Genomic DNA, 23,681 nt, shown 5'->3' on the forward strand with positions numbered 1-23,681 from the left:
ATTTGATCTTAAGTGTGCAATTCTCAAACACTTCTGTGCGGCTCTATTCGTGAATCCTGTTTTATTTCAGAGGATTTATTTTATTTCTATAAAATGGTTGCACCTTTGCTTTTAAAATTTCTTCCTGGAAAGCTATTGGAGGACTTGTATTAATTTGAAACAAAAGAAAACAAAACCAATTTTTACACTAGCAAATGATTTTCTAACTTCAAGGTCCCTTTATCAATAGCAAGAAGAAACTTATTCTGCCTTAATCTGAGAAGTCTTTAACTCACCATTGGGAGGACTACAAAACCTTGGCAAGCAAGAGTCACCTTACCATATGGAACTTTTAAATATGTAGTTTCTGGGACAAGATGTTAAGGGATAGTAATTGCTACTTTGCAGGGTTACTAAAAGCATTAAAAGATAATGTATATGAAAGTATCTGGCTAGTAACCTGCAATTTTGAGTAGATACTCAATAGCTATTAGTTGAGTTAATGAGCAAGATCTGGGAAGATTGAAGAGTCACGAGAATAAATAATGCTCTTTCTTTTATTCCAAATAATGCTCTTTCTTTTATTTTTTTCTATGCCAGCCAAGACCCGCTCCCTTAAAGATTAGTACAAATGTCCATGAATAAAAGTTCATTGACTGACTCAGATAGTCATTTTTACAAGCTTATGTGTCTTTCCAATCATTCAAATTTTTTTTAACTTCCAAAATCTGAAATTGAAGATTCTGAACCACCTAGATTAGGATTCGAGGTCACCAAAAGACTCAATTTTACTATCTCCATCTACTGGCAGGGAGGAACTATATCCAAGCATCTGGACTGGCATAGAAAAGAGGAGAAAGAACATTTAAAAGGTAAGCAAAACGTATATTTTTATTTACTCTGAATTTTTAAACTTTTCTTATTAGAAACTCTGTTGTACTTTCATGTAATTAAGGTTGATACAATGAACCATATTAGAGCAAGAGAATTTGTTTAGGTAGTACAATACTCTTACCTGATTCTTCAACATGAGCAAGTGTGGATGTGAATGCCTTCCTTTCATAATGGGAGCACTTTTCTGTCTTTGCACTTAGTAAGTTTCCATGTAGTCATTCCAATGCCCTCTTAACTGTTTTCACTCATATTCCTAATAATCTTTAACCTGCAAAAATGTCTACATTCTCACTTCTGTATATTCTCTGACATGTTAGAGATAATTTTACCTGGCAAATTATTTTTATTACCATCATTTAGAAAGAGTAGAAGTATGTTTCTCAAAATTGAATTTATTATTCTGTTGTTTCTTATATTTTTTCATTGACTGTTTATAATTATTTTAATTGAGCAGAAAGAACTAAATAAGTTTCTTGTTAATTGACCAGTAATAATTATATCAGTTCTTTTTAAAATTGATATTTTGCTTCTCCCTCAAAAATCTTGAAATTTCCTTGGTTTACTTTTCACTGTGATCAAAAGTTGCAGTATGATAACTGCTATAAAAAATGCTTTGAGGGTTTATGTGGTTGTGCAGTAATAGATCTTTAAGTTTAAATCATATATTTTAAATAGCTTTATATTTTGTCTTACATTATGCATTATGCATATATTTCTTTAAAAAGCCATATCTACACTTGAGAAAAGAAGTAAAAGACATTTGTCAACATAATTAGTATTATTACTATTGCTGCAATTAAATAAGTATAATTTGTTCATTTTTTTCCCGATTAGTTTTCTCCTCCGCACGCCGTGTCAGGTGTTTGTTCATATCTTTGCTTTCTTTCTTTAGATAGTGGAACATTTCTTTTAGAGGGATGGATGGATTTATAAGGAACATAGTGGAGAGTTTTCAACTACAGAATTAGATTTCATGGAAAAGAATTGTCAAGGAAATGGTATTCTAACATGTCTGTTCACTTGCTCGAAGGTCATGAATGCAGCCGGTCCATTTGCTGGGTAGGGGATTACACTCACATAAACAGTGCAAATGCCATAAAGGAGGACACTCAGATCTTCTTGTGGCATCTGACAATGTCCAGTCTGTCCAGTCTGACAGATAACTCTTCAGAGTTGGCCCTGAGATCAGAAGACAAGGAAGTAGGTATTTTTCAATAATGTTGAAGGAACTAGTGATAATGGGGTGTTAGAGAATGATCTCACCTTGCTAACAGAACTTTTGGTGAGCCCCATAAAGTCAGTTCAGTCCCTATTTTGAATAAAAGCCTACGTCTTCTCGAATCGATTCCATTCTGTTTCAGCTCCTCTTTTAGTCCCACTGTCCCTTGATCTTCAGATCAATTTGAAAGCTGTTGTCATAAAGCTAGCTGTTGCTGAAGAATTTTGCTAGTTGTTATAGTCAAGCAAATTCTAGAATAAAGGATACTTAAAATCTTCATGTTTAAGCTTTTCACTCTTTTTTTTTTATAGGCCAGCTAGATGATAAAAACAATGTGTGCTGAGGTGGAATAACAGCACAATTGGGTGTTCTCATTGGTATTAAAAATGTCTTTGCTTTGAGAAATAAAATTTAAGCAACCCATCTTCCCACAAACTATCCAAGCTTTCTTATTAATTTATGGTTTTAATTTCTTTAAAAACCTAATGTTTATATTTTTCGTATTTTTACATCACTTTAAGATTGACAAAAATGGTTACAGGTTAGGAGCGTGGGGTAGGGAGGTAATTTTTCTAGCAGGGCTGAATGGATAGGACATTCACGAGCATATTTTGTTTAAACTTAGTCTGTGAGGGGCAATCATGTCCCAGGATAATTGCCCTTTATTTATACCTGATAGAGTTATGTGGAATTACTGCTGAAACCAAACATCTTGCTACAAATATAACTTCTGAATTTCAAATATCATGTATGTAATTGTAAACACTTTATCACTTATTGACATTATTTAATCACATAAGATAGAAGGACATGATTTGTATAGAAGTGACCTAATTTAGTATTTTTCTTGCCCTCAATTAGCATTCCTAAGAAAATCATAGGTTCATCACATATACATTATATGCATTCACTTTTGAAGCTAAAATGCTAAATGTAACAGGAAGCAGTAAAGTCTCATTTTCAGCATTAATATATTAATCTGAATATAGTAAGACTAAAATGAATGTTTCTATTTTATTTTTTAAAATTCATTTGTTTTGCTCAATTCAGAGCTTAAAAAGAGAATTTTAAGTATCTTTTAAATATTCATTAAAAGCATAAACTGATGGGCTTATTTGCATTTTTTTCTATGAAATAGTAAATTTGTTTTGGTTATCTTTTTGTTGTTACTTTCGTTGGTAAATTTTAAACGTCTTCCTGTCAAAATGTCAGTACTTTATTTAGATGTTGTATGCTCACAAAGTAATAGGTAACTACTTTCCATATTTTAAATTGCTTGTAAATTCTGCTCTGAATGTTGTAAATTATATGTCCAACACAGGTAGAAAATTAACAGATGCTTAGTCTCCAAAACAGATGAAATTCTTTATTGAAAATATTTTCCTTAAAGTTGTTTGTTTAAAGGATATATAATGTGAATTTGTGGTTAACCACATTAGCCAGTTTTTGCCACGACAGTATTATTAGGTGTAAATGTATTATTCTGCTTCAAATATTTTAGAGTGCCTAATATTTTATGTGAACTTTCTAATTTTAATTCAATAAGAGAGTAGATTACATATTTAAAAAATCAATAGTGAACCTTTAAGGTGAATGCTTCTTTTGTAATATGAATTACTCCTAATTTTTTTTCTTCCACATTCTGGTTTTGGCCTCTTTAATGTACAATTTAACAGAATAAAAAAATTATAGTATTGCCAAACATGTTTCACTAAGCGGGGTGTGCAATTTGTGTGTATGCAATTATATTCATTACTAATTGGTATGTAATAAAGGCTTTGAGGAGATTCTGTGTTTATATACTTGGCCATTTATCCTATTTCATAATAGGTAAGAAGATTATTGCTTATTTTTCTTCCATAATTGAGCCTTCATTTTAAAATGTCATATCCCATTGTATAGAACAAAAATAAGATTTTTTTTTACCTTTACCTTAAGGCAAAAATAACATGTTGTCAAATTATGAACATTTCTGTATCACATGCTTCAGTGCCAGAAAAATTTTATAGATCGTCTCTGCTGAGTCTTTTATGATGCAAATTGGGATATTTTCAAGGGCAGAAATAGTGGCACTCATAATAATAATCGCACCAGGATAACAGACTTAAATAAGGCTATTCCAGAGAAACCCAAACATATATTCACCATATAATTATTTTGGCTGTAAGTATAGAAAGTTCTAACTCTTATTGGCTTAATAATAAAAGTTGTTTATTTATTCACAACACTGAGAAACCTAGAGTTGTGGTGATTTTATTGTGTGATTTGAAATGGGATCTAGCTACATTTTTCAATACTACCGTATATCTGCCCACTTTTATGCATCAACTTTTTCATTAGGCTAGAATACATTATGATGGCTAAATGGGTGCAGGAGTTTGAAGTCTCTCTTCTATACCTAAAATTGTCTTCTCCCCAACTTTTGGGAAAAAGCCATTGTATTTACTCTGATTGGCCTATCTGAGTGATACACACAGTAAGGGAAATGGGCTTATATTGATTTTCCAGGAATACTTCTGGCTAGGGTCAGTTCAACCTTTATTCAGTGGCTACTTCATAGTGGTGTTGAGAGATGATGAGAAGATGCTTGCTATATTAACATTCCTTCATTGCATATGGAAGCTTTGCTGTGTACTTCCTGAACACAGGCCCCCATTTCTTACCAAAGCTCATAGACAAGAGGCTAGTGGTTGAGTTTCTGTACTTCTTATTAGATTCATGAGAATTTCAAAGTGTTTTTTAAAGACAGCATCAAGTCAAAGAAATGGTAAAATTTCTACAAAGTTGCTCCTTTTCCTCCTTTAATTAAGCTGTAGAAAGAAATCAGAAATTTGAAATCACTATCTAAAAATCACTGCTCCTTGCTTAATCAATTTGATGTTCGTAAAATCAGAAGGCTTATACAGATGACCAATGATGTGTTATATCTTACATATGTCTTCTTTTTGATGACATCAGGAAACCTAGTATGTGTGGGTAAATTTTCTCTCTCCTTCTATTTGAGTTAAACAAAATATTTGAGTTAAACAGAATATGATGGCCAGTGTTTTTCCATGTACTTATATACTGATTTGTAATTATTTCATACAAATATCATTTCATTTGAACTTTAAATCAACCTGTGATTATCTCCAGTTTATCAAAAAAAAAAACCCCTCAGATATCAAGGGGCTTGCCTAAAATAACAGATTTTATTATCAAATGGATCATATTTTACAGTTTAGATAAAATAATGACTATAACTGTGGCATTCTCAAGGTGTGGTACATTATAAAATGTGTTCTATTTTCAAAATAAGTAGGTACATTAAGAAAATGGCAAATCTCAATAATGCGTACTCTAAGTCCTATCACTTTCTGCTGAAATATGTTTGTAGGTTATTACGGATGAACTTTGAGTAAGACATCAAATGTAAACTAAGGGACTTTATTAGGGTCTATAAATTGTAAATCATATTATCTTTATCTTATACAGCGTGTGGAAGTTCAGGAGTAAAGGATGAATTGTTGAAGTAATATGTAAAATTGTTTTCTGCCACATTTGCTTAATGTCAAGTTTCTTTAGAGTATCAATAGGTATTAGGTGGTGCCATGTGCCAGGAACAGGTTATAGGCTTCAATAAATACAGCTGACCTTCTAGGAATTTTGGTGTGGTAGAAAAGTGAATCCATAAATTATGATTAAAATATTCACTCCTAAAGGGAGTGTACACCGGGAATCAATTATTGCCTTCCAAAAGAGGTAACATCTGAAACTGGCTCATTTACTAGTATAGCTGGTCTAGGAATGAAACCAAATTACAACCCTAGAGGTTATCGCATGAAGAGGACAGAGCTTCATTTTTAAGCATCTGTAGAAGTACTTGAAACATAACAGGTTCTTAATATATAATTTTGGTTATTTCTTAATTTCAGGAATAAAGTGATTAACTGTCTTCTGGGATAAGCTCAAGAGCCACAACTGGACATATTCTAAATAATTGTAGTAGTTCCATGGTTTACTGAATATAGCAATCAGTTTTTTTACTTTTCCTTAGTGAATATTTATTTGTGTAATTGGCAAATAGTTGGAGGTAACCAACACTAGCTTTGTTGATTGTTTCATTGTGCTATTGTCTTAAAGATATGGGAAATGACGATAAAGCAGAAACTAGAGTCGGTTTTCCCTCTAGCCCATCATTATACTTTTATATTAATAGAATTTAAAATATTAAGCATGCAAATGGAGTAATTCTATATAGTTTGAAATTGATGGAGAGAGATTTGTTTGCTCTGTGGACCTCAAGTATACCTTCTCTCTACAGAATCAAATAAGATTAGGATGAAGTTACTCTGGATTTCCTAGGCAAAAACACACCAGCTCATGGAGCCAGTGAAACTATCTATCTGTATATCTATCTATCTATCTATCTATCTATCTATCTATCTATCTATCTATCTATCATCTATCTATATGTCAATGATTTTCACTAACAGTTGTTAAAAGTGAATTTTGTGGCCGAGGCAGGTGGATCACGAGGTCAGGAGATCGAGACCACGGTGAAACCCCGTCTCTACTAAAAATGCAAAAAAATTAGCTGGGTGCGGTGGTGGGCGCCTGTAGTCCCAGCTACTCAGGAGGCTGAAGCAGAAGAATGGCGTCGTGAACCTGGGAGGCGGAGCTTGCAGTGATCCGAGATCGCGCCCCTGCACTCCAGCCTGGCAACAGGAGACTCCCTCTAAAAAAAAAAAAAAAAAGTGAATTTTGTTAGTTGAGAATTAAGGAGATTGAAAGCAGATGCAGAAATAGCTATATCCACAAACTAGCAACATTAGGATATAGAAAAATTATCAAAGGTGAAAAAAACGGTGAGCATAGCAAAGCACAAATTAAATGGATGAATGTGTGTATTATCAATTTATAGAGTAAGAATGGGAAATACATGCATCTCACTCTAAGAGAAATGTATTTTTACGTAGTTTGAAAATAACATATTCGCAAGCAAACACATCCAAAATGTCACAGGACATCCGTGGGGCCGATCTGTTTACTGGTGACATGCTCCTACAGTCTTGCCTATGTGAAACAGAGGAGCAGAATCCACAACTGCTAAACTAAACCAAGATTAGAGACCTACTTCTTTTTACCTAATTTTAATCTAACGTTTCTTTTCTGCTAAAATCGATGTAAAACATTAGCATAAAGACATGGATGCTTTTTTAGGAGTTGTTTGTTATCCAGAAACTTCCTCGTTAGTGTTAACTTTATTAATAATGTAGCATTTTGAGGGATTATACTTTGAATTGCATTTTATGATTCTCTTACTACCACCTTCTTTCACCCACAATAAATATTTTTTTAAAGGAACCAAGAGTATGTAATGCATGGTAAACATTATAGAATTGCTTTGATTTTAAGTGCTAAACTGGCTACTTACAGATATATAGTGATTCCATATAAATGAACTGCATATATACACATATAGTCAACAATTTTACAGTATTTACATCATTAATCTCTCTTCTTTTCCTTTTTAAATTTTTTTATTCATTTTAGTTTCCAGTACCTCTACCTTAAGAGGGGTTGGGTATGGTAATCTGAAATTGTCTATAATTTTTAAAATGTAGTATTTATACATATTTTCATTTTTCATGTCAAGCTCATTATCTAAGATGTACAAGATTGATTCTTGTTAAAGTATACAAGTATTCAAGGATCACGTGATAAATATTTTAGTGATTTGACTATAAATGTTTGTTTTTTTTTTGGTAGTTTGAGTATACTGTCTGTTGGATATAGGAAAAGCAAATGTTCAATAAAATATTCTCAAGTGGGTACTTTTCTCATCCCTAAAATACTAGTAAAGTTATATGTTCAAAAAAATGACTGTTAAAACAACAGAAGATAAGCACAGTGTCTTAATTTGGTAAACTTAATGTTTGTTGCTTCTTTTTCTTTCTTCTTCTGATTATAGGCCTAGTTGCTTGGGATTTACATAAAGCTTTGACAGTCATCTGCAAATCATAAGTGTTTGGTGGCAAACCTCCTTGCATTTCAAGATGAATTTTTTGGGAGCAGCAATTTAACTTAAAAGAAAATTTACTTTTTTTTTTTTTTTTTTTACCACAAATAAGGCCCAGATTTTCAGTCTTTAAATTATGTTTAATTATAGTCTAATTGAATAGTGAATTATAAAGGAAAAAAAAAGATGTAAACACAAACTTAAGTATATATATTTTAGCCATGCGCTTTATGACTGCAGATATAAAAATAGAATTCAGATCTTTTAATAGCCATGTATCGTTCTCAATTATATGCCAAACACTGCTATATTTGTAATGAATGCCTTGGATAAAAGGCATTTGTTTTGAAGCAAAATAGGGTAGATGCTAGGTTTTAATAAATCTGATTGTAAAAAATAATTCATTGAGAATACTAGTTGCCAAAATGAGAAGGACTATTGATATAAATTACTATAAGTACCTCTGAAATATGTAGATTATCGGAAGAAACTTTGGACAATAGGGAGAAACTCATTTTTGAAAGAAATATTTGCAAATAGTTAATGAATTTAAGTTTCAGGAGTTTATGATTATTACTTTCTTTTTAATGTTTTGCTTTTTTATTTTTGAGGCAAAGTCTTGCTCTGTCACCAAGGCTGGAGTTCAGTGGTGCCATCACAGCTCACTGTAGCCTCAACCTCCTGGGCTTAAGCGATCCTTCCACTTCAGCCTCCCAAGTAGCTGGGACTGAAGGCACATGCCACCATGTCCAGCTAATTTTTGTATTTTTTCTAGAGACAAGGTTTCACCATGTTGCCCAGGCTGGTCTCAAACTCCTGAGCTTAAGGGATCCACCTGCCTCTATCTCCCAAAATGCTGGGATTACAGACAGGAGCCACACTGCCTGGGCCGAGCATTATTTTCTTAATAAAATTTGTCTATGTAGATAATTCATCTAACTTTATAGTTCCTTCTATATTCTTGGAGATGCACTTGTGCTAAATAATATGTGTAGAAAAGGTGTTGATTATTATATATACATTATTACAGCCAATAGCAGTATCAAATATTAGCATCTATTAAGAGGAAACATGTTCTATATAGGGTGCTTACTGCTGAGGAAAAATTTAAGCACTGAGAAGATTGGTAGCATTCAGTTATTTAATTATATCTCATAAATAAAATGTTACAATTATTTGGGGTAGTTTAGGATTAAACAGGTTGTTCTTTAACATGAATCATAGTCTAACTAATATACAACCCTTGACATTGTGTCTTTCAGGAAGTTTCCTACAGCAACATTCTTAAATTGTATTTTATTAATGTGAAATAATGTTAACATATTTTGATTAACATAAATACTAAATGAAAAGTAGCTGCAGTTACTGTAATTAGTGCTCACAATTGTGAGCAAAAAGAAATACCCATAATTCAAACAGCTTTGTGTGCGATAGAAAGTGTATTAGTTTTCTAATATTATGTAAGAAATTTCTACAAATTTAACAGTTTAAAGTATCCTTTATCAACTTCAGTTCTGTCAGTTAGACTTCCAGGCACCACGTGACTGGATTCTTGTTCAGGGTCTTAGAAGGTTCAGATAAAGGTGAGCAGAGGAGTCCAGACTAGACTCCTTTCTGGAGGCTGCGGAGAACAGTCTGCTTCCAAGCTGACCAGGGTCCTCAATCTTTTAGAACTGAGGTGTTTGTTTCCTTGCTGGCTGTCATTCTTAGACTGTTCTCAGCTTCCAGAGGTTTCCCACATCCATTGGCACATGGCTTCCTGCATTTTCAAAGCCAGAAATAAAGAATCAGCCTCCTGTTGAAGTATCTCTCACATTTTGAAATTTCTCTGGGTTTAGAAAGGACCCAGTTTATCTTGTGGACTCACTTGATAAAGTTAGACCCACCCAAATATGATTAACTCAAAGTCAACTAACCTAATCATGGGAGTAATATCCCATTAGATTTCACACACTCAAGGAGAGGATTATGAAAGGATGAGAGACACTTGGAGATCATTTTAGAATTCTACCTATCATAAAGGAAGTGAGATCACTGGTGCGAAGATAAAAGAAGATACAGACTTTAAGATATTGAGTAGAGAGACAGAGAATAGGTTGGTGGAAAGGGACTTAGGTTTCTGGAAGTGAAATAAATGAAGAGGAGGAAATGGCAGAAAACTATAATACAAAGACAAAAGGAAGAAAGAAGAAAAATGTAGGGTTTAATCTAAAATGTCGTCATTTCATAGGACTTAGTAAACTCCCTTACACAGCTTGATGGCACATATCCAAAAGGCAGTGAATACAATGATACTTACCTTATTTTGGAGAGTAATTAAGTATATATAAGACAGTGGATGTTGAGGGGCAAATGAATGAATAATGGTGCTTATAAAGTAATGGTAATCTCTCCATGATCTTATTGCAAATACAGTGTTCAGTGTTGTGCAGCATATCTCCAAATTATGAATACCAATGAGGCATTGCTAAAGACTGTTGTGATATTATGAATATATAAAAGTTGCATTATAAAATTGTCAGATATCCTATCATGCACATCACTTCATATGTTCAATGTCCAGTCTAAGGCTTTTACTTTTTTTAAAATAAAATAGTATTAGAAATTCAATAAGGGATATTTAAAAGTTTTTTTGTTTGTTTGTTTGTTTTCTCATTGGAAGTTGGCATCCTTACACGGATTTTTTTTTTTTTTTTTGTGAGGGAGTGTCTCTCTCTCTCCCGCCCTGGCTGGCGGTGGGGGGAGCTCCGCTCACTGCAAGCTCCGCCTTTGGGGTTCACGCCATTCTCCTGCCTCAGCCTCCCGAGTAGCTGGGCTACAGGTGCCCGCCACCGTGCCCGGTTAATTTTTTGTATTTTTAGTAGAGACGGGGTTTCACCGTGGTCTCAATCTCCTGACCTCGTGATCCACGCGCCTGGGCCTCCCAAAGTGCTGGGCTTACAGGCGTGAGCCACCACGACGGCCCTTACATGGATTTTTATGGCCCGGAGCCTATAACTAGCCTAGTTCTTACATTTTTTGGAGTGGTTCAATGACTGCTTATTTTATAACTTCTCAATTGTGGGTTTCATCTCATTATTAACTCTCAACTGGTTGGGTATAGGAATATTTCTTTTCTCAGCAGTGCTAACTTGCCCTTTCCCTCAATTCTGTCCCCAACATTTTAATAAAAAGGAAGAGAGATATTATTAACAGTATATTTTAGCATTTCATAAATGTGAAAAATATTGCCTAATAAACTTGGAAGCCATTTTGTACTATACTCTGCCCTTGGAGATTTAGAATTCATATTTGTGTATTCATGCATTGAGAAGTCCTGCAACTTTTTTATATTTTAATATTTTCATGTACTGCCAATAGATACCTTATAACAAGAAATTGAGACCATTATTTTGATCTTGCTTTACTTTTCAGAGTCATTTAAGATTTGAGGTTATTTAGTAATTCCAGTTCATGTGAAGCTCTGAACTTGTATTGCATACCTCTTTTGTTTTTCCCAGAAGTTATGGGTCCAAATAATGAGCTGTTACTAAGAATGTTTTGCCAGCTCAGTTCCTAAAGCAATGGTAATAAAAAGAGGTTAGAAGCTATAAATAGTGTGTGGTATGCTATGCTAATTGACATTTCAAAGATCAGTGAGAAAAGGTGAAAACAGTCTTTTCTACTAATCCACTTCTGCCTCTTTTATCCTCACATTTCACTTTCTTCAACTATCTTAATACCCTTCTTATTTTGCCATATATAAAATTAATGCAAATCTTTGAATAATTAGTTGACTGTAGCTCTGCAGCTTTTATTTTTAAGTTAGAGAATTGAAATCATTATTTGTATTTTTTAAAATAGAATTATATCTAGTTTATTTTTATTCTTAAATGTCTCATATTTGATAAATTCTCAGAAATTTGAATCTTAACTCAGCTTTATTGTGATTTTAGGACTCCAAAAGAGTTTGTAGTTGACATTTCAGTAATTAAATTCCTTAAAAGAGTAATTTGCTATGTTTTTTCAAGTATAAATATGAAACAGGTTTTTATTCAATAATGATAAAATAATCTTTTTTCTGGATCAGTTCTGGAAAGAGTGGTATTTGGCATATATCATATAAAACACACTCAGCACTTGTCTGAGGTAAAGTGTGAATAATAAACACTTGCTTTGATACCTATAATTTTTGAAATCTAAATGTATGTCTATGTCTATGTTTTTGCTTTAGGAGTACAAGATCCTCAGCATGAGAGAATTATTGCTGTATCTACTAATGGAAGTATTCACAGCCCAAGGTTTCCTCATACTTATCCAAGAAATACGGTCTTGGTATGGAGATTAGTAGCAGTAGAGGAAAATGTATGGATACAACTTACCTTTGATGAAAGATTTGGGCTTGAAGACCCAGAAGATGACATATGCAAGTAAGTGATCATACTTGAAATCCCAACAATGTAACAACTGTTGAAGTCTTTCAAATTGCTTAATTTTGATGATCTGATTTTAAATGACATCTTTTGTTTTATTTTTCTGATGATCTAAGAAACTTCCAGCCTTATCGAAGCTATGTTTTATTTGAAGTCTTCATTTAAAATCGGAAGACACATTGTGCATACAAAGTCATTGTTTTCTACCTACTTCTAAAATTATTTAATATAATTTATGGTAAAAAGCATATGTGGAATAAAACCATTTAAAATAAGGAATAGAGAATACAAAGCTGTATAAAGGAATGTAGTTGTGCTAGAAAACCTAAGTTGCAGTTAGTGCTAAAAATCTTGTATTTGACCTTCCTCATTGCCAAATCAATAAAATAAATGATAAGCTACTGAAAGAAAAAGCTCTGTCCACGGGTACATATTACCTGGATACATACACATGCACAGGACTAAGAAGTTTGAATATTACATCACAAAAAAGAAATATAGTTCAGAAAGCAGCATTAGATATTTAGGCTAACGTTATGCCTTGCCAGGTAGGAATTCGTCATAATTATCCTAGAAGCATTCATGAACCAAAGTCAGCTGGAGTATTTCACCCACGCAAAAGACCACCTACTGTATGTCATACAAATATTACTCTGTAAATCCCATATGAATACACTTGTCAAGGTTGGGTGGTCTTACTAAAGATTTTTCACTTCAATGACATTTGTATAACATGAAAATATTTTACTTGAACTTCTTCACTGGATTTTTTGTTTTCTCTTTGATATACAAGTTAAAAGAGAATTTTCATCTCATGGTATATTACAGATAAATATTTCAGTACAAATGAAATAAACTTTGTACTTGCTGTCATCACAGTTTTTATCTTTAGCATTTACATGGTTACATATTCTTCACATTTGTTCTTTCTGTGACTGTGCATTTCATGTTTTTTTTTTTCCTTACATCTATAATTTTAGACTTTGAGAACTAGAAGCTACCCTGATTATCTTTAGAGACGACCGGAGGAGTAAAGCAGATGCCCTAGATCTCATTCCGATTTTGTACCTAAACAAATGCTAAACCCATTTTTCCTAACACCTATTTAGGCAGTTTTTCATCATGCTGTACTGCACCTTTTGTCTTTTTTTTATATATAAACATAGTCTTGTCAAAAATTACAAGGGGTGTAAGATTTTGCCCTACTTGCAAAGTAGTAAGTAATCCTATCCCTTTTGTGGATGCTAATGGAAGACAAGAGACTTCTGGGTCAGAGACAAAGGACTTCATTACAAAAGTAGCAGTCACTGGAGTATTATTAGCACTTTCTTGTGCTTTCTCCCAGAGTTCCAATTCCCACAGGTCAACACCAAGAGAGCCATGTGACACCCGCTACCCGTATTCCTTCCTGATTACACCTTCTTCTTGTCACTGCAAATATGATCATTGTCCTAAATTTTGTTACTCATTCTCCTGATTTTCTCTATAATTTTATAAGAAGTACATATTTCTCTATGTGTGATCTTACAAAAATAGTTAATTCCTTGGCTGTTTTGAAATATGTATCAATGGAGTAATACTATGTGCTTTCTTTTATGATTTAACATATGTTTCAGAACAAGCAAAACTAAAAAAAATTATGCTTTTAAAATTAGTTCATATTGAGGCAGATAGCTTATTAGATCATTTGTTGTCTTTGATGTATAATATTTCATCATAGAAATAATCAACCTTTTTTGTGTCTTCTGCTTTGATGAACGTTTGAATTTTTTCCAGTTCTCCTTGTGCAAAGGAGCAATAAAACTTTGAGACTTTCTGACAATGGTTTCTGTGTTTTAAGACATTTATATTTTCAGCTTTACCAGGTAGAGTTAAATTGCTTTTTCAAAGTTATCAGTTTATACAATTCCCAACAATATACAAAAATTTTTGTTGCACAGCATTCTCACCAACTTCTGATCTGTCTTTTAAAAACTTGTAATATGGGTAAGTGTGAAATTGTACCTTATCATTGGTTTTATTTTTTCTGATTACTAATAAGGTTGAGAAATTTTTATATTCATTATCAGCCATTCATATTACCTTTTTATCATGCCTGCTCATGTCTTTTGCTCCTTTTGTATTGATCTGTTTGGCTATTTAAATTTTGCCTTTAATTTTTCTTTATTTATCTGGAATTTATTTATGTTTGTGGTATGAGGTTTTACAGGAGGGTATCCAATAGTATGCCAGCATCATTTATTGAATAGTCATTCTTTTCCCCAATGAAGTGCAAAGTCAGCTGGCTTGCAGATCGGGTTTCTATATGTAGTCTGCTCTGTTTCTTCTGTTACTTTGGTCAATTTTGTTTTTCTTAATTGAATGACATGTCTTAACTGCTGTAGCATTCTAGAAGCTTTGTGATAAGCAAATCTCACCTTGTTTTATTCCCATTTTGGAGCATTCTGGCTGTTTTGCTTTTTAGTATAAAAATTGGTTGTAGAGTTCATTGAAAGCTACTGTTTTCAACCTTGAGAAATAGTTGTAAAGTTCATTAAAAACTACTGTTGTTATTTTTATTGTAAGAACATTGAATGTATAGATCATTTTGAAGACAACTGACATCACAGTAATAATGACTCTGTCCTTTATTTACATTGCTTTATTTACAAATGGAGAACTTTATTTACATTGCTCCATTTATTGGAGTCTTGTTTAATGTCTATATGGTTTTAAAATTTTATTCATAATGATGTTGCACATCCATTATTTAGAGTTAGTTCTAGATTCCTAATAGGCTATTGCTAAAATCTTTTTTTGACACTACATTTTCTAACTGTATATTGCTGGTATTTAGAAATGCAATCAATTTTTTAGTATTGATCTTATGTCTAGAAAACTTGTTAAGCTTTTTCATTTATTTTGACATTGTTGTGGAAATTGTATTTTATTTATGCAAAAGATGATATCTTTTGTGAGAAGAAAGATTTTTTCCTTCCGAATCTTTTACTGTTCCTTTTCTATCTCTTATTATGTTGTTGATTGAATTAGTATATACCTTTGTCTTCTTCCTGCTTTTATTGTTTGTTTTAACTTAAACTTTAAGATTTGGAATAACTTTAGATTTACAAGATGTAAAGATAGTACAGAGAGTTTTGTATACTTTTAACCCAGGTTCCTCCAGTGTTAGCATCCTACATAACTTTGGCATATTTGCATAACTAAGAAATCAATATTCATACAGTATTATTAACTAAACTACAGGTCTTATTTGGATGTCAGCAGTTTTTCCAGTTTATCACCTTTTTCTGTTTCAGGATCTTCTTCAGATTAAACTTGTTGCATTTAGTTGTAATGTCTCATTAGTCACCTAGAATCTGTGACTGTTTCTCTTTCCTTGTGTCTCATGACTAGACAGTTTTGAAGAGTACGGACAGGTATTTTGTAGAATGTCCTCCCAGTTTAGATTGTTCACATGTTTTGTCATGCTTACACTGAGATTATAAGTTTTGTGGAAGAATTCCAAATAGGTGATATGCCCTTAACATATCAGGAGGTACATACAACCAGCCTTACTTATTAGTGATGATGTTAGCTTTGATCACTTATGTATGGTGGTATCTGCTGGGCTTCTGCTCTGCTACGGTAATATATTTTCCTTTCATATTCTATTATTTGGATGTATGTCGCTTACTCTAGCCCACACTCAAGGAGATACTGATTATGCTCCACCTCCTAAAGGGTATATGCATATATTATTTGGAATTCTTCAGCAAAGAAGGTTTGTCTGTCCTTCCTTTTTTCATTTCTTCCTTCTGTCATTTATATTAGTAAAAATTAATAATATTTATTTTATTATTTGTGTCATAAGCAAAATCTATCATTATTAACTTTCTTGCTGAAATTGTTCCATCTGCGGCCACTGGGACTGAAGGGTTTGCTGTTAACATGTCAATATTGAGTATGATGGTTGATGAAGGTTTATGTTTTGTTTTCCTTCAATTTACTTTATCATTTGAAGTACTTTCCTTCGTCTTTATTTTGCTAAGAAGCACTTTCCCCTTAGGGAAAATATCTTTATTATTCTTTTCTTTTGAATTTAAAAGTAAGCTGCCAACATTATGACACTTTGTACCCACTGTGTGTTGTTTAAGAACAAGGATATTTCCCATCGAACATCAGTAGCAGTATCATGTGAAATAAATTTAACATTAATATGAAACTCTTACCCAGTGTTTCCCGTCATCCCCAAATGTTTTTTAATCATTTTTCATCTTTTTGATCTAATAAAACATTATAATTGCATTTGGTTATTGTAACTCTTTCGTCTTCTTTAGTCTGGAAGAGTCTTCTTGTCTTTTCTTACCTTTCATGACATTAATATTTTGAACAATTCCTGCCCATTCTACAAACTGTCTCTCAATATTAATTTATCTGAATATTTCTTCATAATTAGGTCTCTCAATATTAATTTATCTGCATATTTCTTCATAATTAGGTTCGGCTTAAATATATTGGCCAGAATGCTCTTTGTAAGTATTTCTGATTGCTTATAATGTCACTTTCTTGCATTATCAGTGACATGAGTTTGATGACTATCCACCAGATTTCTCTGTTGTGGATGTGCTTTGTTTTTCCACATTGTAATTAATGTGATTTATGGGGATATACTTTAAAAACATGCAAATCTTGTTCTGTGACAGTCTGTCACCCAATTTTTTTAGCATCCATTTATGAGTCCACTTTTAAAGACAGTTATTCATTTTATGTTTTCTAGGCATTTTTTTGAAGTTTTCAGTTGTATTGTCATTAGTATTTTCACAATGTGTCTTTAATAGATTTTAATTTCTGCTGCATCTTTATGTCTTTTGTTTTATTGCTAATATTGTTTTGTGCTCACTCCTCTTCATTTTGCTTTGCTTTTCTGTTTCCTCACTTAGTCTTGCCTATGGTTTGGTTTATTCATTGTTCTTTCAAAGAAACAAATTTTGGCTCTGTTATGACTATTAAAGAATAATGTTTTCAAAAGGTACAATTATGACTTCTCTGTAGATATTAAGTGAACACGTATTAAATGTTTTATTTAACTTATTAATAAAGGGGTCAATCAGATGTTATAACCGGTTTAATAACAATTCAAAGAACAGACACAATTATAGATTGGGAATATAGAAATAAATGTGCAAATGGAGGCAAAATTGGCCTCTTCCACAGTGAGGGAGAGAAGTCAATTAAACTTCCACTGGACATAGTTTATTTATATGTCTATAGACAATAATTATTTTTATTTGATATAAATCATTTATACCTTACTGAGTTGTAAAATAGTTCAAAGGCAATGAAAGGTGCTGAGCTCCGATAGAATTGGAATTAGATAGCCAAGAGGGAATTATTCAAAGCAGAAATTATGAATAATTTTCCACAAAGCACAACTCTTTCTCCACATGGCTAGCTTCTCTCTCTGTATATATATATATTTTTTTTTTAATTTATTTCCTTAAATTCATTATGTCCTTTGTTCTGTTATGAAGTACTAACTTCTGAAGTTGAATGTTATTTTCATTGTTTTATTTTTAAATTGCTCATATAAACTTAATAATTTCTTTATAGATATTCTGTAGATGCGCCCTGCCAATTTTGATAATGTGGTATTTTATATTCTGCCCAGTTCAAAATTTTTACAGTATCTATTGTTCTCTTCTTTTAAAGCATAGATTATATAGAAACAATTTTTAAATTTTAATATATATATGAGTTTTTAAAATGCAGTTATAGGTTTCTAAGTTAATTGTGTTTTGAATAAAGAATTAGGTTGTTTGAAATTTAATAATTGCTTCATTTGCTTCAGATATTTAGTTTTTTCAAATATTCTTTGTTCAAAGAATGCATGTTCTTGCAGTAGTGTATTTATGTTCCTATTACATCAATTTTTGCAGTTGTGCACAGCATCTGTATCTTTTCTGATATTTTCTTTGTGATATATCAATTTCTGAGACAGTTGCATTAAATTATTTTAATAGAGGTTACATATATTTGCAAATTTCACCTTGTTGGTCTGTTGAAAGCTGTATATCATTTAAAATTATGTTAGTTGATGCATACAATTTCAGAAATGTAATATTCTTTATTGTTACTAATCTTTTGTTTTAGCCTCAAGAAGTATATTATGCCTAATGTTAATGTAGCAACATCAAGTAATTTTGGTTATTTTTGTCTGGCATTCTTTCCATTCTTTTACTTTCAACTTTCTTATGTCCTTGTTTGTATGTGTCCAGTCATGTTAGTATGTGTGTCTGTGTATGTTATAGTTGTCTCTCTAGAAAGGAACTTGAGTAGCATTAAAAAATTTCAAAAGAAATATTCATATTTTCACGGTGGAATTTAATCTAGTACATTGATTGTTTGTATGGATATTTTGGATTCTATTCTATTCCTTATTTTGTACTCATTTTCTATTGCTTCAGTTTCCTTTCTTGCATTCATTTAGCTTGTTTTCTTATTCCATTTTTCTTTTCTACTAATTTAGACTGTACATCAATGTCTGTTTTTAATGACTACTTTAGAAGTGCACACTGAACTTATAAATATCTAAAGCCAATCAATGTTTGCCCTATGCCAAATACATAATTGAGAACAATTTAACTAACTAAATGCTAGCTTCTAAGACACCAAGACACTATGTTGAGAAAACAGAGCTGAGTTTATTTGCTTTCTGTGCTGATGGAAAATTTTACCTTGACAAGTTTAACAGTGAATTGGAGGAAGAAAAGCTAAACCAGATTTTGTTAATTTGGAGTTTGGTCTAAGATGAATTTTTCAGTGTGGGGACTTGATTAGGATTGGGCAAGAATCAGGATATAATAGTTTAGAAGAAGCAGAAATAGCAAGGCAAGGATTTTTAGGACAGGAGTTCAGTAGTATTAGGTAGTAAACTGTTGATGCTTCAGTTGAAGGAGTTAACAGTTCTTTTGGGAAGTTCCTATAATGAACAGTAAAGTTATTGTCCTTGGCAAGAATCTCCTGGAGTCTACTGAAGACAATAAAATAGATAAGTTACTGTAAACAGTGAACTGGGTAGGGTAGGTGGTTTTGGTCCTTATTGTCCAAGCTGGTTTTGGTTCTCACCACAGTTACTACCACTCCTGAGAATATGTAACTGGGTTTTGGACTGTAATTCACAATTTCAGTCTTGTTCATGATAGCAGGAAAAAGACAGGATAAACAAACAAACAAAAAATTCAGTACCTCTTTAAGATATGTTGTGGGAACCCTACTATAAGGTCAGCTAAGAACGTTTGCCTGGTGTTGTGGAAGATGCTATGGTTCCTTTCTGTGGTATGCCTACCTCAGCCGCTGGCAAGGGGAAGGGGAAGCAGATTGGCTTAAAGTGTTCATTACATATCCCCAAGACTTGCTTTAGGAGCCCATCTGTGCTGGAGCACATGCATGGTGGTTACTGTCTCATCCTGTTTGGACTGCTGTAACAAACCATAAACTGGGTGGCTTATAAAGCACAGAATTTTATTTCTCACAGTTCTGGATGCTGGGAAGGCCAAGATCAAGGCACCAGCAGATTGTGTATCTGGCGATGGAGGACCAGCTTCCTGGTTCAAAGATGACTGTCTTCTCTCTGTGTCTTCCCATTGTTAAATGGGCGAGGGATCTCACATGGGCCTCTTCTATAAGACTGCTGATCCCGTTCATGACCTAATCACTTCCCAAATACCCTACCTTCAAATACCATCACCTTAGGGGTTAGGATTTCACATACGAGTTTTGCAAGGACACAAACATTCGAACCATACCAGTGACCTAAACAGATCACCAAAGCTTTAAGGAAGAAGAGGAGGGTGCATTGTAGTTGTGTAGGCAAACATAGTGTCTGCTACAGTGCTGTGGCTTTAAATAAGAAGTAATCTAAGTATTGAAGCATAGAAAGATTAGTCATAATGAGGAGATATATGGGAAAGTAATGTATACTGGGCCTTGAAGAATAGGCAAGACGTCAGTAGCTGACTAGTACCTAATGGATACTCAGGAACAGTTACTGAAAATAAAATAACAGGTGGGTTGCAGATAAATGAGAACTACAAATAGTGTTAGACTGGAGATAGAGAAAATAATTTGAGAACGATGTGTTTCTCTGGAGCCTGAGATGCCTTGGAGGTGTGGTAAGTGGTGGGTGTGTAATGGTAGAGAGGATCAAATTGTGAGTAACCTTGACTACTATGCTGAGAGATTGGAACTTCCCTTTTTAGGCTATCAGAAGAAATGGCTTTGTTGCAGAACAGGGTCATGTACTGGTCTATATTTTATGAAGAGAATGCTGATAGAAGCATGCAGAGTATGTTAAAGGAGAGATTGAAGGCAATCCCTCCTTGGAGGGATTTTCTTATTTTTTAGTTGGAGATACTTTGTTATTTCTCAAACACAAAACTTTAGAGGTACATATTTTCTCAGACTTAGAGCTTGGCTAACTTTTTTTCTGCTTGATGGATTAATAGAAAGCCTGTTGCTCTATTACCACTACTTTTTTCTTTGTTATCACTCTGGGTAGGAATGGGAATAGGGTTGCCTGTGCACTTGTGTGCAAAGAAAACCTTTAAATCGTCCCAATGCTTTTTATTTGAAAGATATATTATCTTTTGCCCCACAGCACAAGCTGTGGGAGAAACAAAATGACCAATTTCAATATTGCTGACATTATAAACATTTATACTGAAGACAAACCAAAGAATAACTTAGAGTGTTAAATGTCCATTCTGTTATAGAAGAGATGGCCTTTCTCTTTTTTCTTCGTGTTGAACAGGGAAATTTTACATGGGACCTGAGAAGAGGAGAGACCAATATTGCATCAGATCTAGAAATAATCATACCATTCTGCTACAGATATGCTGTAATAGAATAACTCTCCTGAATAGGTAAAGGCTTACATTGAAACATATAGGGATTCATACAAGGAAGAGTTAATTTAAGACTCTTTTATCAAATGACCACAGATAGTTAGCTAGTGTATTAGTCCATTCTCATGGTGCTATAGTGAACTGCCTGAGGCCAGGTGTGGTGGCTCATGCCTGTAATCCTAGCACTTTGGGAGCCCAAGAAAGGTGGATCACCAGAGGTCAGGAGATTGAGACCAGCTTGGCCAGTTTGGTAAAACCTTTTCTCTACCAAAAAATGAAAATGAGCTGGGCATGGTAGCATGTGCTTGTAATCTCAGTTACTTGGGAGGCTGAAGTGGGAGAATTGCTTGCACCTGGGAGGTGGAGGTTGCAGTGAGCCAAGATTGTGCCACTGCACTCCAGCCTGGGTGACAGAGTTAGACCCTGTCAAAAAAAAAAAAAAAAAAAAAAACTGCCTGAGACTGGGTAATTTATAAAGGAAAGAGGTTTAATTTACTCAGTCCCACAGGGCTGGAGAGGCTTCAGGAAACTTACAATCATGGCAGAAGGGGAAGCAAACACATCCTTCCTCACATGTTGGCAGGAAGGAGAAGTGCTGAGCAAAAGAAGAAGCCCCTTATAAAACCATCAGATCTTGTGAGAACCCACTCACTATCATGAGAACATCATGAGGGCAACCACCGCCATGATCCAATTACCTCCCATCCGGTCACTCCCATGATGTGTGGGGATTATGGGAACTATAATTCAAGATATGATTTGGGTGGGGACACAGCCAAATTATGTCATTCCTCCCCGGCCCCCCTCCCAAATCTCACGTCCTCACATTTCAAAACAGTCATCACTTTCCCACATTCCCCCAAAATCTTAACTCTTTCAAGCATTAACCCAAAAGTCCAAGTCCAAAGTCTCATCTGAGACAAGGCAAGTCCCTTCTGCCTATGAGCCTGTAAAATGAAAAGCAAGTTAGTTACTTCCTAGATACAATGGGGGTACAGGCATTGATTAAATACACCCATTCCAAATGGGAGAAATTGGTCTAAACATAGGGGCTATAGCATGTAACATGTAATATAACATGTAAGTCCAAAATCTAGTGGGGCAGTCAAATCGTAAAATTCCGAAATGAACCACTTTGACTCCATGCCTCACTTTCCGATCATGCTGATGCAAGAGGTGCCTTGTTGGGCACCCCATGGCCTTGGGCAGTTCTGCCTCTGTGGCTTTGCAGCGTACAGCCCCACTCTCAGCTGCTTTCAAAGGCTAGCATTGAGTTTCTGTGGCTTTTCCAGGTGCACAGTGCAAGCTGTCAATGGACCTACAATTCTGGGGTCTGGAGGACAGTGGCCCTCTTCTCACAGCTCCACTAGGCAGTGCCCCAGTGGGGACTCTCTGTAGGGGATTCAACTCCACATTTCCCTTCTGCATTGACCTAGCAAAGGTTCTCCATGAGGGCTCCACCCCTGCAGCAGACTTCTGCCTGGAGATACAAGTGTTTCCATAGATCCTCTAAAGTCTAAGTGAGATTCCCAAACCTCAATTCTTGTTTTCTGTGCACCCACAGGACCAACACTACATAGAAGCTACCATGGCTTGGGGCTTGAATTCTCAAAAGCAACAGCCTGAGCTGTACCTTTACCTCTTTTAGCCATGGCTGGAACTGCTGGGATTCAGGGCACTAAGTCCCTAGGCTGCAAACAGCATGGAGACCCTGGGCCTGACCTATTAAACCATTTTTCCCTCCTAGGCCTCCACGCCTGTGATGGGAGGGCTGCTGTGAAGGTCTCTGACATTCCCTGGAGACATTTTTCCCATTGTCTTGGTGATTAGCATTTGGCTCCTTGTTACTTATGCAAATTGCTGTAGCTGGCTTGAATTTCTCTTCAGAAAGTAGGTTTTTCTTTTCTACTGCACTGTCAGGCTGCAAATTTTCCGAACTCTTATACTCCGTCACCTCTTGAATGCTTTGCTGCTTAGAAATGTCTTCCACCAGATACTCTACATAATCTCTCTCAAGTTCAAAGTTCCACAGATCTCTAGGGCAGGAGCAAAAAACTGCCAGTCTCTTTCCTAAAGTATAGCAAGAGTGACCTTTAATCCGGTTCCCAACAAGTTCCTTATCTCCATCTGAGACCACCTCAGCCTCGACTTCATTGTCCATATCACTATCAACATTTTGGTCAAAGCCGTTCAATAAGTCTTTAAGAATTTCCACACTTTCCCAAATCTTCCTGTCTTCTGAGCCCTCCATGTCTTGAGGAAGTTTCAAATGTTCCCACATTTTCCTGTCTTCT

General features: G+C 34.3%; 1 protein-coding gene across 4 annotated transcripts in view; it reads left to right on the forward strand.

Annotated features, from left to right (window-relative positions):
* Nucleotides 1–23,681, forward strand: part of LOC116463464 (platelet-derived growth factor C) — a 268,783-nt gene that overhangs the window by 164,786 nt on the left and 80,316 nt on the right. For 2 of the 4 annotated variants that reach the window (XM_058434654.1, XM_032146582.2), the window contains exons 2-3: nucleotides 791–851; nucleotides 12,307–12,502. Coding sequence is in view for 2 of the 4 variants with exons in the window: in XM_058434653.1 (XP_058290636.1) it covers nucleotides 12,307–12,502 (196 nt within the window). In the remaining 2 variants the exon portion in view is untranslated. The remainder of the gene's footprint in view (nucleotides 1–790; nucleotides 852–12,306; nucleotides 12,503–23,681) is intronic. The other 2 variants (XM_058434653.1, XM_032146580.2) reach the window with 1 other exon arrangement.

Source organism: Hylobates moloch, unplaced genomic scaffold (genome assembly GCF_009828535.3).
Source record: "Hylobates moloch isolate HMO894 unplaced genomic scaffold, HMol_V3 SCAFFOLD_37, whole genome shotgun sequence".
NCBI classification, from domain to species: Eukaryota; Metazoa; Chordata; class Mammalia; order Primates; family Hylobatidae; genus Hylobates; species Hylobates moloch.